Raw genomic sequence first — 14,341 nt, forward strand, 5'->3', positions numbered from 1 at the left:
TGTGAGGGTGTAAGGACAGAGGATGTGAGGGTGTAAGGACAGAGGATGTGAGGGTGTAAGGACAGAGGATGTGAGGGTGTAAGGACAGAGGATGTGAGGGTGTAAGGACAGAGGATGTGAGGGTGTAAGGACAGAGGATGTGAGGGTGTAAGGACAGAGGATGTGAGGGTGTAAGGACAGAGGATGTGAGGGTGTAAGGACAGAGGATGTGAGGGTGTAAGGACAGAGGATGTGAGGGTGTAAGGACAGAGGATGTGAGGGTGTAAGGACAGAGGATGTGAGGGTGTAAGGACAGAGGATGTGAGGGTGTAAGGACAGAGGATGTGAGGGTGTAAGGACAGAGGATGTGAGGGTGTAAGGACAGAGGATGTGAGGGTGTAAGGACAGAGGATGTGAGGGTGTAAGGACAGAGGATGTGAGGGTCTAAGGACAGAGGATGTGAGGGTGTAAGGACAGAGGATGTGAGGGTGTAAGGACAGAGGAGGTGAGGGTGTAAGGACAGAGGATGTGAGGGTGTAAGGACAGAGGATGTGAGGGTCTAAGGACAGAGGAGGTGAGGGTGTAAGGACAGAGGAGGTGAGGGTGTAAGGACAGAGGATGTGAGGGTCTAAGGACAGAGGATGTGAGGGTGTAAGGACAGAGGATGTGAGGGTGTAAGGACAGAGGATGTGAGGGTGTAAGGACAGAGGATGTGAGGGTGTAAGGACAGAGGATGTGAGGGTGTAAGGACAGAGGATGTGAGGGTGTAAGGACAGAGGAGGTGAGGGTGTAAGGACAGAGGATGTGAGGGTGTAAGGACAGAGGATGTGAGGGTGTAAGGACAGAGGATGTGAGGGTGTAAGGACAGAGGATGTCTCATGTGTACAGATTATAAAGCCCTCTGAGGCTAATTTGTACTTTGTGATTCTGGGCTCTACTAAATAAACTGAATTAAACTAAACTGTGATGCATACGTCCGAAAGGTGTTACTGATATTCTATCAAAGCCATACCATTCTTCACATTTCGATACCAAGCCAGCCTGCTGCAACAGCCTGCTTCACGACAGTGTCGTAAATCATGCCGCAAAGTTACCGCAAAGTGACTCATGGAAACGAGCCGGCGGACGGGGTTTTGTTTACACTCTTGGGTAAGTTCTTTACATTCACCCTACCTACCCCTACCCCACCTGTAGTGTTACACCTGTAGTGTTACACCTGTAGTGTTACAGCTGTGTCTGTCTGTGTGTGTGTGTGTGTGTGTCTGTGTGTCTGTAGTGTTACTGCTGTCTGTCTGTGTGTGTGTGTGTGTGTGTGTGTGTGTGTGTGTGTGTGCGTGCGTGCGTGTGTATCTGTGTGTGTGTGTGTGTGTGTGTGTGTGTGTATCTGTGTGTGTGTGTGTGTGCGTGTGTGTATCTGTGTGTGTGTGTGTGTGTGTGTGTGTGTGTGTGTGTGTGTGTGTGTGTGTGTGTGTGTATGTGTGTGTGTGTGTGTGTGTGTGTGTCTGTGTCTGTGTGTGTGTGTGTGTGTGTGTGTGTGTGTGTGTGTGTGTGTGTGTGTCTGTGTGTGTGTGTGTGTGTGCGTGTGTGTATCTGTGTGTGTGTGTGTGTCTGTGTGTGTGTCTGTGTGTGTGTGTGTGTGTGTGTGTGTGTGTGTCTGTGTGTGTGTGTGTGTGTGTGTGTGTGTGTGTGTCTGTGTGTGTGTGTGTGTGTGTGTGTGTGTCTGTGTGTGTGTGTGTGTGTGTGTGTGTGTGTGTGTGTGTGTGTGTGTGTGTGTGTGTGTGTGTGTCTGTGTGTCTGTGTGTGTGTGTGTGTCTGTGTGTGTGTGTGTGTGTGTGTGTGTGTGTGTGTGTGTGTGTGTGTGTGTGTGTGTGTGTGTGTCTGTGTCTGTGTGTGTGTCTGTGTGTGTGTGTGTGTGTGTCTGTGTGTGTGTGTGTGTCTGTGTGTGTGTGTGTCTGTGTGTCTGTGTGTGTGTCTGTGCTTCAGGGAGCCAACAGCTCCGGTCAGTTGTCTCGGGGTCATGTGGAGGACGTGTCTCAGCCCGGGCTGACTGACCCCGCTGCTCTGCAGGAGGCCGTGACGGCGCTCAGCGGCGGCGGGGGTCACACGGCGGCCGTCACAGGTGCGTTTATGTTCCTACCTACTGGTTTCTGTTCCTACCTACTGGTTTATGTTCCTACCTACTGGTTTCTGTTCCTACCTACTGGTTTCTGTTCCTACCTACTGGTTTCTGTTCCTACCTACTGGTTTATGTTCCTACCTACTGGTTTATGTTCTCACCTACTGGTTTATGTTCCTACCTACTGGTTTCTGTTCCTACCTACTGGTTTCTGTTCCTACCTACTGGTTTCTGTTCCTACCTACTGGTTTCTGTTCCTACCTACTGGTTTCTGTTCACACCTACTGGTTTATGTTCTCACCTACTGGTTTCTGTTCCTACCTACTGGTTTCTGTTCCTACCTACTGGTTTCTGTTCACACCTACTGGTTTATGTTCTCACCTACTGGTTTCTGTTCCTACCTACTGGTTTCTGTTCCTACCTACTGGTTTATGTTCTCACCTACTGGTTTCTGTTCCTACCTACTGGTTTCTGTTCTCACCTACTGGTTTCTGTTCCTACCTACTGGTTTATGTTCTCACCTACTGGTTTCTGTTCCTACCTACTGGTTTCTGTTCACACCTACTGGTTTCTGTTCACACCTACTGGTTTATGTTCTCACCTACTGGTTTCTGTTCTCACCTACTGGTTTATGTTCTCACCTACTGGTTTCTGTTCTCACCTACTGGTTTCTGTTCCTACCTACTGGTTTCTGTTCTCACCTACTGGTTTCTGTTCCTACCTACTGGTTTCTGTTCTCACCTACTGGTTTATGTTCTCACCTACTGGTTTCTGTTCCTACCTACTGGTTTCTGTTCCTACCTACTGGTTTCTGTTCCTACCTACTGGTTTATGTTCTCACCTACTGGTGCTGCATTCACATGTAATCCGGCGGACGGACACCCCTTCTGGACGGCATGGGGAAACAAACAGCCCGAGGGAAAGGCACATTCAAACATGACGATATGTGGCTATGGTGGTAGAATAAAATATATTTAGTACAATTATATAATTTTACCTTCCTGCTCTCTACAATAAACAACTTGATTTCCACTTTCTGCCTGTGAACGCACCAGAGATCACGTGGCGCCCCCTGCCGGGCCTAATACGTCAGAGTTCATTGTTGATGTTGACTATTAAGTTAAGATAGTAAGTGATGGAGAGTACTTATGTTTATTTTTATATGACAATTCTACATGGGATTATAAAACACCAAAGTATGTCACATATCAATCACATGTACAGTACCAGTCAAAAGTGTGGACACACCTTCTCATTCAACTACTTTGAAGAATATAAGATATAAAACATATTCTGGTTTGTTGAGCATTTGTTTGTTTACCACATAATTCCATATGTGTTCCTTCATAGTTTGGATGTCTTCAATATTAATCTACAATATAGAAAAATAAAAATAAATTAAATAAAGAAAACCATTGAATGAGAAGGTGTGTCCAAACTTTTGACTGGTACTGTATAGCAAGACACATATTCATTTAACGGGAAAAATATACAGTCAAACAAAAAACACTATAACATCATCTATGTCATTTTTAGATTGCATGTTTCACGCAAAATTCCAAATAAATGGTCAATTTAATTTTTCCTAATCTTAAAAGGAGTGTATCACATTGCCATCACATGTAGGTGTAAGGTTAAGTTAAAACAAACAAAAAATGAAATCCATTGCCTGTTTAAATACATTTTTGATTAAAAGTCAATGTTGTTTCTCTTTTAATCAATGTTTTTCCTCATCTCCCTAGCTCCATGGAGCTTTTTTAATCTTAATCTTTTATACATGAATGGCCAACAAAGTTGTACGGTTTCTCAAATGTTTGGTGTATTTTTTTGTTGGACAGAAAATGGAGAGGTGTTTGTGTGCGGACAGAATCACAGAGGCCAGCTGGGACTTGGCCACAATGCAGACGTCTCAACTCTTCAACTCTGCCCCAGTCTGAATCAGAGGGTCACAAAAGTAGCCTGTGGTTGGGATTTTACTCTTCTGCTCAACGGTGGGAACCATTTTACACCAGGATTTGGTGCTCTGTTTTACACATACACTAGAAGGATACATCTATCAGCTATAATTAAGCATTTGCTCCTCAACAGGGATAATGGATAGGTTGCAATGACATTTAATTTATCCTTAAATACAACAGTGTTGAGTTGTTAAAAACTTGAATTCCTTCCACCCATCCAAATGTTGAATATTATTTAATAAACGTTTTATTTATAGTGTTTGTTTCTTTTCTTTTAATGTAACACTGATAGATTGTGGTCGAGTACTAGCATGTGGATCAAATGCTTATGGACAACTAGGTGTTGGACAAAACATCACACACTCTGCAGATCTACTGGTCATTGAGGTGAGCACATGAGCAGCATGTAGTTCAAAGAACACAATACATCCAATCTAATGTTTCTAACCTACCAATGTATTCATTCTTGAGTGATCAAATTGCTCCAAACCAACTTCACCTCATGATCACTTTGATCAGGTGCTTTTTAAGCAGATGTCACTGTGCTGCTTGTTCTCAGAGTCTGGAGGAGCCAGTGGTGAGTGTAGCAGCAGGACTCAGACATTCGCTAGCTGCTACTGGTAAGTTTGCAACAAAACCTTCATTAGTGTGTTTTTTTTATTTGGCAGTTATCTCACAAACTTTATTTTCTCTTTTTCTTTACAGACTCAGGCTGTGTATATCAGTGGGGTATTGGTCTTTTCAGTCATGCTAGGAGAGCACTCAGTCCACGTCCTGTCCCTTCACACCTCAGCTCTACGGTGCCCTCTCTGGTACCAGGTAAGTGAAGCTCTTTTCTCTACTGAATAGAAAAAGTTACAGAAAAGAAAGTTTTTAAGCATTCCGAGATTTGCAATCACACTTATGAGCAATAAATGTATCCAGATAATTGTGCATTTGTTGCAGGTCTGGATAAGAAGACCACACACAAGGTGACTGCAGGCTCAGCGCACTGTGTGTGCCTTACAGGTATGACACCTGCGTATATGGCTATCTTTATACTGTGTTCATGTCACATTTGGTTTATTTAGCACAGTTCTGAACCTTTGATTGAGAAAAACATTTATACCAGCCTGGAAATTGCAAGGACATGTTGGAATATAGGCTCCAAACTTATTAACTTAGAATATTATTAACATGGGCAACAGAATCTGTCCAGTAATTTGTTGACCAGCAATGCCCAAGTACTGCCCTGCCCTCTCTGTTGCTGCCTCTGCTGAATGAAGAATAATGTTGATCGTGTCATGTGTGCAGGAGACGGGGATTTGTTTCTGTGGGGAAGCAACAAGCGTGGCCAGCTGACTGCTACAGAGCCCTTCCTGTCCTCTCCAACTCTTGTGAAGCGCTCACTGCTGGGAAAAGAGAAAGTTATCAATGTGTGGAGCGGCTGGACGCACATTGTTGCTCAAACAGGTGAAACATAATAACGTGTAATATGTCAGTGATGCTCATCAGTTTTAACAGGATTCAAAGGACAGTTGTCAGATCTGAACATGCTCATCATTCATTTCAGAGAGTGGGAGAGTGTTTACATGGGGCAGAGGAGATTATGGGCAACTGGGCCGACAAGCATCGACCAGTCAGAACTCAAAGTGGCCATCGACTGATCCCTCAGCAGACGTTGGAAACCAGGAAGCTTGCCTCCCTGCAGAAGTTAAAGTCCTCCGTGGAGCGACACAGGTAAGTGTTTGACACCTACAGACTGAAAAACCAAGGAGGCATATGACAAACGTTTATACAGGCAGTGTGTTTTAAATTAAGTGTTGTTATTATTAGTTATATTCTGTATTATTTCCTATTGTTGTGGACGTCGCCCTTGTGTTTTAGCAGAAAAAGTCAATGTCACATCAGCAGGGGGCAGCAGGCAACCTTAAAGAAAACAGCTAGTAGAAGGTTTTTTTGTGTGAGGCCAACTAAGATTAGCTTCCTAATGATTTGCATCAACACATCTATCGTACAGAGCGCACACATATTGCCAGAGGACCACTTACATTTTGAAAGCAAAGATCTCTTCTCCCATAAGGGCAATTATGTGAGAGCAGGATTGCAGCAGTTAACCTGAAGCCTAAATGGCAGCTGTATTGTACGAGATAGTTGCCAATAAAGTGGATGTCAGGGACGGATAGAGGCAAGGTCTGGATCATTCTTCTAGTGCGCACATGATCATTGCATTAGCGCTGACATGTGTCAAGGCGTAGTCACCTTGCGCGTGTAAAGCTAAAGGCAAGATGGATTATCTGCAGGGATTATGAATCCCTCAGCCTGCCCTACCATGTTAGTCCTCCTAACACTGTCATGAGTCAATATTTATTAAACTCACATTTTTATGAGGCCTATGAACATTACTGGAGTAACAAATGATATAACCTGTCAGTGGCTCAGGGATCAAAGGGTCTGTTTCTATTCATGGCCCGCCTCAGTTGTTTGCTTTATAAAAAACATTGCTTTATCAAAGCAGTTTAAATGGTATTAGCAAGGATATATTATATATATGTAACTCTTGTTGAGCTCTGTAGATTTCAGGTTCAGAATTTAAAATTGTCCCCTCAATTCTTGCAGCTGTTATGAAGAGAAATACTATGGGGGGGGGGTGGGGGAAGGGCCATTAATTTGTAAAAGCTTTTAGTCATCAAAGGCAGGCACATGCAGCTGTCTTGAGAGAGTTGCATTAACTCTTCTGGTGGTTCGCTGCTTGAGGTCTCTTTTTTGTTATAGGTTCCTGCCATGCTTTTATATTGGAGTGTCTGATGTATTTACAGATAAAATCATCACTGGTGTTCTTTCGCATTTGGTGCACTCATGTTGAATGCAGTTATGAATAAACGTTGGATGATAACATCTTGACACATTCAATTTTATTTCTGTTTCGGAGAAGATTTCGTTCCAAAGCATCTCAGTATCCATGTTGGATATATTCATTAATTGTGGATATTACAATCTTGAAATTGTCTGTCTGCTTTCATCACACATTATAAACATATTTCCAATCTTTTTCTTGACAGATTGCATGCGGATCTGAACATAACCTCGCTATTGTAGGTGAGTGTATTCTCTAAAAGTATTCTTGGCTTTTCGTCTCATTTTCTTTTGTATGGCATTTTCAAAAACTTATTTAGCTGTATCAGAACCTGTAATTCTGCTGGAAAATAGACAAGCATAAGCATCTAACATAACATACAAATGCATTCGAAAGATACATCAAGATAGAGCGTTTTCTGAGAAATTAAACATAAATAATTGAAACTTACAATATCCGTTTCAATAAGTGCAGGTGCCTGAAACAAGAGGCTCCACTTTTGTCCTGACATGACTCTGGCTCTCACTTAAAAATAGAAATGGGAATACATAGGAATCCAAGAACAAGTAAGGGAACTGTCTAATACATTACAGTTCAACATGAGTGTGAAATATTTATCCTTCTGGTAATGCTGCAGAGGATTTCTGAGGTCAGCTCAATGCTCTGTGGCCTTTACATCAAGAAGTAATTACAGCATGGATAGATGGGTATCAATGACAGGCAATTACCCGAACAGACCTGCAAAAGAGCAGAATTTACCACGCACACATTTACAAACATGTCTTTCCAGTTCCATAGTGTTTTCCCAGCAGTCTCCTTTTGTCCACATAACAACAGAACATTGACATTGCAGCTGCACACATTGCTTACATGATACTAAACAAACACAGACATATTTCAGTGTTTGTGGTTCCTCATCAGCTTTACAAAGAGATCAAATGTACTTTTATTCTTTACAGGCTTTCCAAAAGTCACCAGCTTTCACATAGTCACCGACTGCACCTGAAAACGTTTTGGAAGTAAAAATCTTTTGCATTAATATTTGAACACTGACTCACTTTCTTTTTGTCCTTTTTTTTTTTACATTGGCATGAATAGAAGTACTGCAGATGAACACTGAAGCACGAGCACAGGGTTCCATTAGAAAGGAAACGCTGGACATGGCTGATATTTCTGCGAGCAAATGGCCATCCACTTTTAATGTTCTGTCAAATCTGAAAAGTTAACTGGAAATGCCCCCATAATAATGAAATTGTTATAAAAGTGTCCGTCATAATGGCAGTTTTCACAAACCACCGCTCTGTGCTTTCACAAGTTTGGTGATGTGATGAGAAAGCAGAACCAGTAAATAGAGAGCTCACATGAACCTCCTGCCCTTTGTTGCTGTGCCATGCTCTCCTCTTTTTCTTCTCCTGTCTGGAGCGCGGTGGCAGGAGCAGTGAAATAGCAAAACAGGATTGGAAGCAGGGACCTGAGTGCTGCTATTTCGGGTGCTGAAGTAGGTCAGGTGGAAAGGAACGGAGAGCATTGCATGCTGCTCGTGATATCTGTTGCCTGCTCAGCCCTCTGCCCATTTGCACCTGAGGATGTGCTCCTCATGTATGAAAATCATCATCGTGGTCAGACGTGGGAGAATGGTCATAGACGCTGTGGGCACAGCTCATCCAATCTGAGGAAAGATTTTTGTTAATGTGAACATTTTGAACTTAACTTCGGAATGCATTAGGACAAAAACCTCAGATCCTGTTTGTGTAGTATGATGATGAAGTCCTGCAGATTGTGTCACTGTGGTATTGTTAATAAGGTGTGAGGTTTTTAAACCGTCGAATGTAAAACCAAATGACAGGATTTGTTTACAAGGAAATGGCTTTTGGCTTGAGCGTCTCGATGTTGATCCTTTTGTTGTGCTGAATATTTTCCATGGCACTTTGTTGCCATGGAAACACTGATGTTCTGTACTCCAGTCAGTGAGTCCATGAATTAAGCACAGCACCAAAATAAAGCTTTTCCCCCAGTGAAGGAAACCATGTCAACACATTACGCTCACTAATAAATGAGAAGCAGGACGTTTACTGAATAACCTTAATCAAAGATGGAGACACATGTAGTCCAGTTATAAATACATGTATTATCTTAAAGACGGTGCAACATGTGTGTTTGTAATGTGGCAGATTGTCACACTAACATGCATTGCTGGCATGCTTTCACTGTCTATTGACAGACAAAAGCATATGTGTCACTTGGCGAATCCAAATCTTCGATGCCACCGATTTTTCAGAGACGAGCTGAAAACGCAGAAAGACAAAGAAACCCTTCGATGAGAGAAATGAAAAGATGGCATGAAAGACACACAATTTGCAGGATGGGGAAAGCTTGAAGATGTGTTACCCTTGAGAAAAGCGAGCTTGCTTCTGTTGCCATGGCAATGGAGCCTATTAGGTAACTGTGTTGCCATGGCACGTGTCTCCGCGGTGATGCAGACCTGACCACACCCACCAACAAACTCACCAGCTGTGAAGAGCAGGGAGGCTTTACTGCTGGCTGAGTGTCAGTGTTGGGGACAGAGAGAGAGAGAGAGAGAGAGAGAGAGAGAGAGAGAAGAGAAAGTGTATGTGTATGTGACGCATGCCTTCTGTTTGTTTTTTTTGTACCCCGCCTTTTTTTTCTTCAGGCTACTAATTTTAGCGTACATGGTCCAAGAGCTGCAACCCCACCCTGCTCTCCTTTCAGCTCCAATGACCCTTGACCCCTCTCCTTTTCAGGCGGGTGTCTCCTCTCCTGGGGCTGGAACGAACACGGGATGTGTGGAGACGGTTCACAGAGCGACGTCTGTCAGCCACAGCTCGTTTCTGGTCTCAGACCCGTTCTCATTGGCTGTGGAGCTGGACACTCTATAGCAATGTGCGCTGCGACGACCGACTTAAGACAAAACTCTGCAACGACTCCTACTCACTGACCTCGGACCAGGAACATTTATTCATCATGAGTCAATCAGAGACGAGAATTGATTCACAATTTTTTTGAATTATCTGACTGATAAAGTGGCTTATTGGTGCTCTTATTGTGCCTTATACTGTAACTTTCACCTTCTAATAGGCGACTCGAGCTCATTTTAAAAGATCAGGCTTCAAACTGCAGTTGTCATAAATACTGATGTTTTTGGTTGGACACAGACTGAGTTATGTTACATGTGGACAGAGGCCATCATTTCTCTGACCAGCCTCTTACTTTGATGGACGTGATTTGGGCTGATGGCTTTGCAGCACATGGCCACGCCTAAGGCTCCTGGTCCACCTGCCAGAAGGAAGCCGTTATGGATCATGTGAGGAATGGGCAGGACTGGTGCTAGAGCTCCATCTTCCCATGTCAGCAGTTTTATTGCTGTGATATTGAGTGTCAGAACGCAGTCAATCTCTGCAGTTCATACTGAAAATCTCTTGGTCATCTCATGATTTACCACTCACACAGTAAGTGCAGTACATTTTTCTTTGGCAACTGTACATCACTTATTGATGCTCTTGGCAGTCTGTGTCATATTCTTTGATGATCTGTTAGTCTCATTTGCACTTAATCCCTCTTGGGGGAAATTTGCCCGCTGCATTTGACCCTACTTTCATATTTATAAGCTGTGGGTGGCCGCAGTGCAGCACCAGGGGACCAAACTGCAGGTCTGAAGCCAGTGCTGTAGTCAAGGCCAATGGGAGGAGTCAGAAGGCTCATTAATGCAATTAATTCACTTTATTTGTTTAAAAGTTTTTATTTTATCCTTGTGATTTATGCAAATTATATATAAAAACAATCTGTATCACTGACATATGCGTTAATGAAAGTTAATGTGCTAAACCTGGATTGTTTAGAAAACAATAAATCAACACTTTGAAAAATGATCATTTCTGTGTTTTTTTTTTATTTTTTATTTATCACTATTTATTGTACAAGCCTGAACTGTATCGGTCAAAAAGGACACAAAAATCCCTAAACAACAAACCAATCAAAACGATCACTGAACACCTTATTGAGATAACTAACCACACAATGCACGGTGTTCAAAACACACACTTTCAAGTCTCACCAAACGGCTCATTAGTTGCCTCTTAGTTGTGTTATTGATTCCTTTTAATAACAGCGGCTGTTATTGTTATTTATTCCGTCTGACAATGACCAGCACACTGTCCCCCATTTGTGCTCAGCTCTAATGGCAGATTCAAATCTGCTGCACCTGACTGCAAACAGATCTCAGCAGGTTGTTGGCAGTGTGTTTGCAGTTGTTTGGTAAAAAGTTGGTCCCTTTTCACTAACTTTTCTACACAAACAATTAAGCTGAACTATGAACTCAATGGCTCTCCTTTCTGTTTTTAATTAGGTTTGCTCATTGCTCTCATTTAGAAGCTGATCCTCATGGGGGTCCTTGTTGTATCTTTGTGCTTTTTGAGTACTGAACTGATGCTTTCAATGACTGGTGACTAATGTCAAATGAAATGTACATGAATTCATCATGTTGGTTAAGCTATACTCCTGAATGGTAAGAATAAGTTGCATAACAGAGGCACTTGTCCAGTATGTGTGTAATGTTTTGGCATTAGTTAGTATTGCATACTACTGCTTTATGCCAATTTGCATGTGTGCAGAAAAATAACCCAATTCTTCATGATTCACAATTAAAAAGTACTACAGAAAAATGATGTATGTCTGAGCTGTGATATGACTTAGTGTATTTTATACAAGCTGTCTTTGTAAATCAAAATGTAGCTATGAAGATATATCAACATTCAATGAATGTTGAATATCTTTTATTCATTTCTGAATAACCCTATATATGGTTTGATTAACCATAAAGTAAAGAGTGGTAAGTATGACCTTTTTTTCAATCCTTTTTTTTGTGGATATTTTCTCTTTGACGCTTGAAAACATATCAAAGAAATGTAAAAAGTTCACTGGTGCAAAACAGTGCAAAAGTCTACAAAAATGTGACGATGACAGTGCAAAGTTCACGACTTGATTTCTTAACTGTGTAGTCTGGGTGACAGTTTTTTTTGCTGGGTGATTAAAATCGGAGCAACATTTTTTTTTCTTTCAACAGAAGAAGCACACAGATATTTGATGAGCACTCAAAAACATTGGTACACACAACTTTGGCACACAAAAAAGCGTATTTACAGCACTGGCACAAACCAAAAATAGGCACACAAATTACAACACAGTAAACATTCACAGATACTGAGCTACATAAGGCTTGACAACAAAACTTCCTCAGTGCTACATCTATGCTGAGTTTGTGATGTACAGGTTGTCACTGTCACACCCATTTAAAAAGACTAAGTAATACACACAACAATGCTACTGCACTATCAGGTGGGTGATGGGCCATTATGGGTCATACACATAGTGGTTGGGACACCATGGTTCATAACACAAACTGACTCTGTTGGTTGTCTGCTCCGGTGCTGTCGCTGGGTCTCTATAAACATATAAAAAAACAATAACAAAAGTAAATTATTACACAAATTATGTATAACGGTGGAAATGATGGCGATGATGGATACCTCTGCGAGAGGTTAGACATGACACGAGCTTGGAGAGTAAAGAAAATGTGCTCCGTTAGTTCCTCATGGTAAACAACAGGTTTACCATGTGTTTCCCATGCGTAGTCAAGGCAACGATCAGACAACGATGATCTGTCTGAGGTTACACTCTGAGTCGGTTAATAGACATGCCCGGTCATGCTTTGTTTTACAGGTTGATGTACAGGTAGTAGTTCGGTCATTGTCATGCGTTTGTATCATTTGCGTCATGCTCTTGCAGTCACTTTGAGGTTTTTATTTAATGCTCTCTTTGATCCGGACACCAGTAAAGGGTCAAACAGCAGTTCAAAGCACTCGCTTTAAGCTAGAGGGAAAGGAAAGATGTATGTCTGCATGTGCTGTTGAATAAAAACGAGTCTAAACGCTCATTGTGTATAAAATTTATTTCATGCAAGGACTTATATTTACATATTTTTATTTGAATACTTTTCTGTTGCATAAATGGAAAATACATGCATTTACCTTTCCCCAAGTAGACCCACATCCCATGCTGTGTCGTATTGTACTTTGTACTTTTTTTTTTTCCACTTGAATTGCATGAGCATATTATTCACCTGCATCTCTTCACATCAAATCTTAACAAAGTTTTTTTCTTAAATATATAACGTCCATTAATTACCACAAGAGACATGAATTGAAACGTGAAACTCTGCTCATTCAGAATAAAAACAGAACTTTGATGAGTTGCTATACTTATATCTTCTCCTAGAAATTAACATTTCTGATTGGTCAACATAAAATTTGTTAAAGTGCCCTGAAAGAATTGTGCATAATTATTTGGACAGCATCAATACATGTAACAGTAAGGATACTGATGTTTTAAATCAATAGAAATATATAGTGCTGAAGTCATCGTGACATCTCTGGATATATTTTGGCTATGTAGAGTCGCCTGGTCCCCGATAATAATTTGTGCTTTTTCATACAAAAACATTCTTGAGATAGGGACTTTAAAGTCAGTATGTTCAGCTGTTATTTTTTTCCTTCTTGGAGCTGTGCATTCCCATAAGGGTTAAATCATACTATGTTTTGGAAGGTGTAACAATAATGACCAATTTACTGTGATAAAGAGTACAAGGGTGGTGCAAAAGGTGCACCTTATAAAATAAAGCTTTCGTTACACTGTTATGAGCATGTTAAAGTGTACTGATGCTACACTGGTAACACTTATGTTATGTCTTTTCATTGTATTACTCTCTTTTTCTTTGCCTCACCAGGTATGAAGGCACCATTGTTTTATAATTCTTGAGTCTTGCCTTAATTTAGGCATCGCAGCAGTTATAGAAGCTGCTGCAGACTACAGATACTGTTTAAAAACTAATAACTACCAGTAAATATATTTGTATAAAAACTGTTTATGCTCATAACAGCATTAGTTGGCTTTATGACCGATTGTTCAAGTCAAATCACGCTATTTTAGTTGGAGGCCCCAGTCAAATAAACACAAGAAAATAAATCTATGAATTTGGGGAAAGGCAAAGAATGGCGGCTACATAAAAATCTCTGCTTTGACTGAGTCTCTTGTAAAGCTGTCTCAGAATGCATAAAAAAATGACGAAGCTTTTGAAAGAAAACTTTCTTTTTCTAGGTACTGCGATACAGTCTTTTTGAACATAATTTCTCATGCAGTTCATGCAAATGAACAAAACAGTTTTAGTTCTGTTGACATTAAATGTATTCATCACTAGTATCATAGAAGTTGTCATTATCTCCATATTGCATTGGACATTATGAACATCATGTTCATTTTTTTTTTTCTAATGGCAACTCAGATAACATTGAGCCTCGTCTTGACTGCACTTTCAGAATAACGTCTCTACTTTGCAACGTACAAAGCACTTAAGAGTAGTTCCCTTAACAGCTGGCAATG

The 14,341-nt window shown here is 41.3% G+C and overlaps 1 protein-coding gene across 2 annotated transcripts; it reads left to right on the forward strand.

Annotated features, from left to right (window-relative positions):
* The first annotated feature begins 1,041 nt into the window (after positions 1-1,041).
* LOC129114850 (secretion-regulating guanine nucleotide exchange factor-like) lies at positions 1,042-10,757 on the forward strand. 2 transcript variants are annotated; one of them, XM_054626747.1, is made up of 11 exons: positions 1,042-1,128; positions 1,963-2,098; positions 3,934-4,086; positions 4,346-4,440; positions 4,613-4,673; positions 4,759-4,872; positions 4,999-5,061; positions 5,347-5,505; positions 5,606-5,772; positions 7,095-7,131; positions 9,652-10,757. In XM_054626747.1, the coding sequence occupies exons 1-11, from the start codon at positions 1,087-1,089 to the stop codon at positions 9,843-9,845; spliced, it is 1,221 nt and encodes a 406-aa protein (XP_054482722.1). In that variant the 5' UTR covers positions 1,042-1,086; the 3' UTR covers positions 9,846-10,757. The 2 variants fall into 2 exon arrangements, with proteins under 2 accessions (XP_054482722.1, XP_054482723.1); XM_054626748.1 differs by lacking the exon at positions 9,652-10,757 and adding an exon at positions 7,849-7,923.
* The last annotated feature ends 3,584 nt before the right edge of the window (positions 10,758-14,341 follow it).

This window comes from Anoplopoma fimbria, unplaced genomic scaffold (genome assembly GCF_027596085.1).
Source record: "Anoplopoma fimbria isolate UVic2021 breed Golden Eagle Sablefish unplaced genomic scaffold, Afim_UVic_2022 Un_contig_10494_pilon_pilon, whole genome shotgun sequence".
In the NCBI taxonomy this organism is placed as follows: domain Eukaryota; kingdom Metazoa; phylum Chordata; class Actinopteri; order Perciformes; family Anoplopomatidae; genus Anoplopoma; species Anoplopoma fimbria.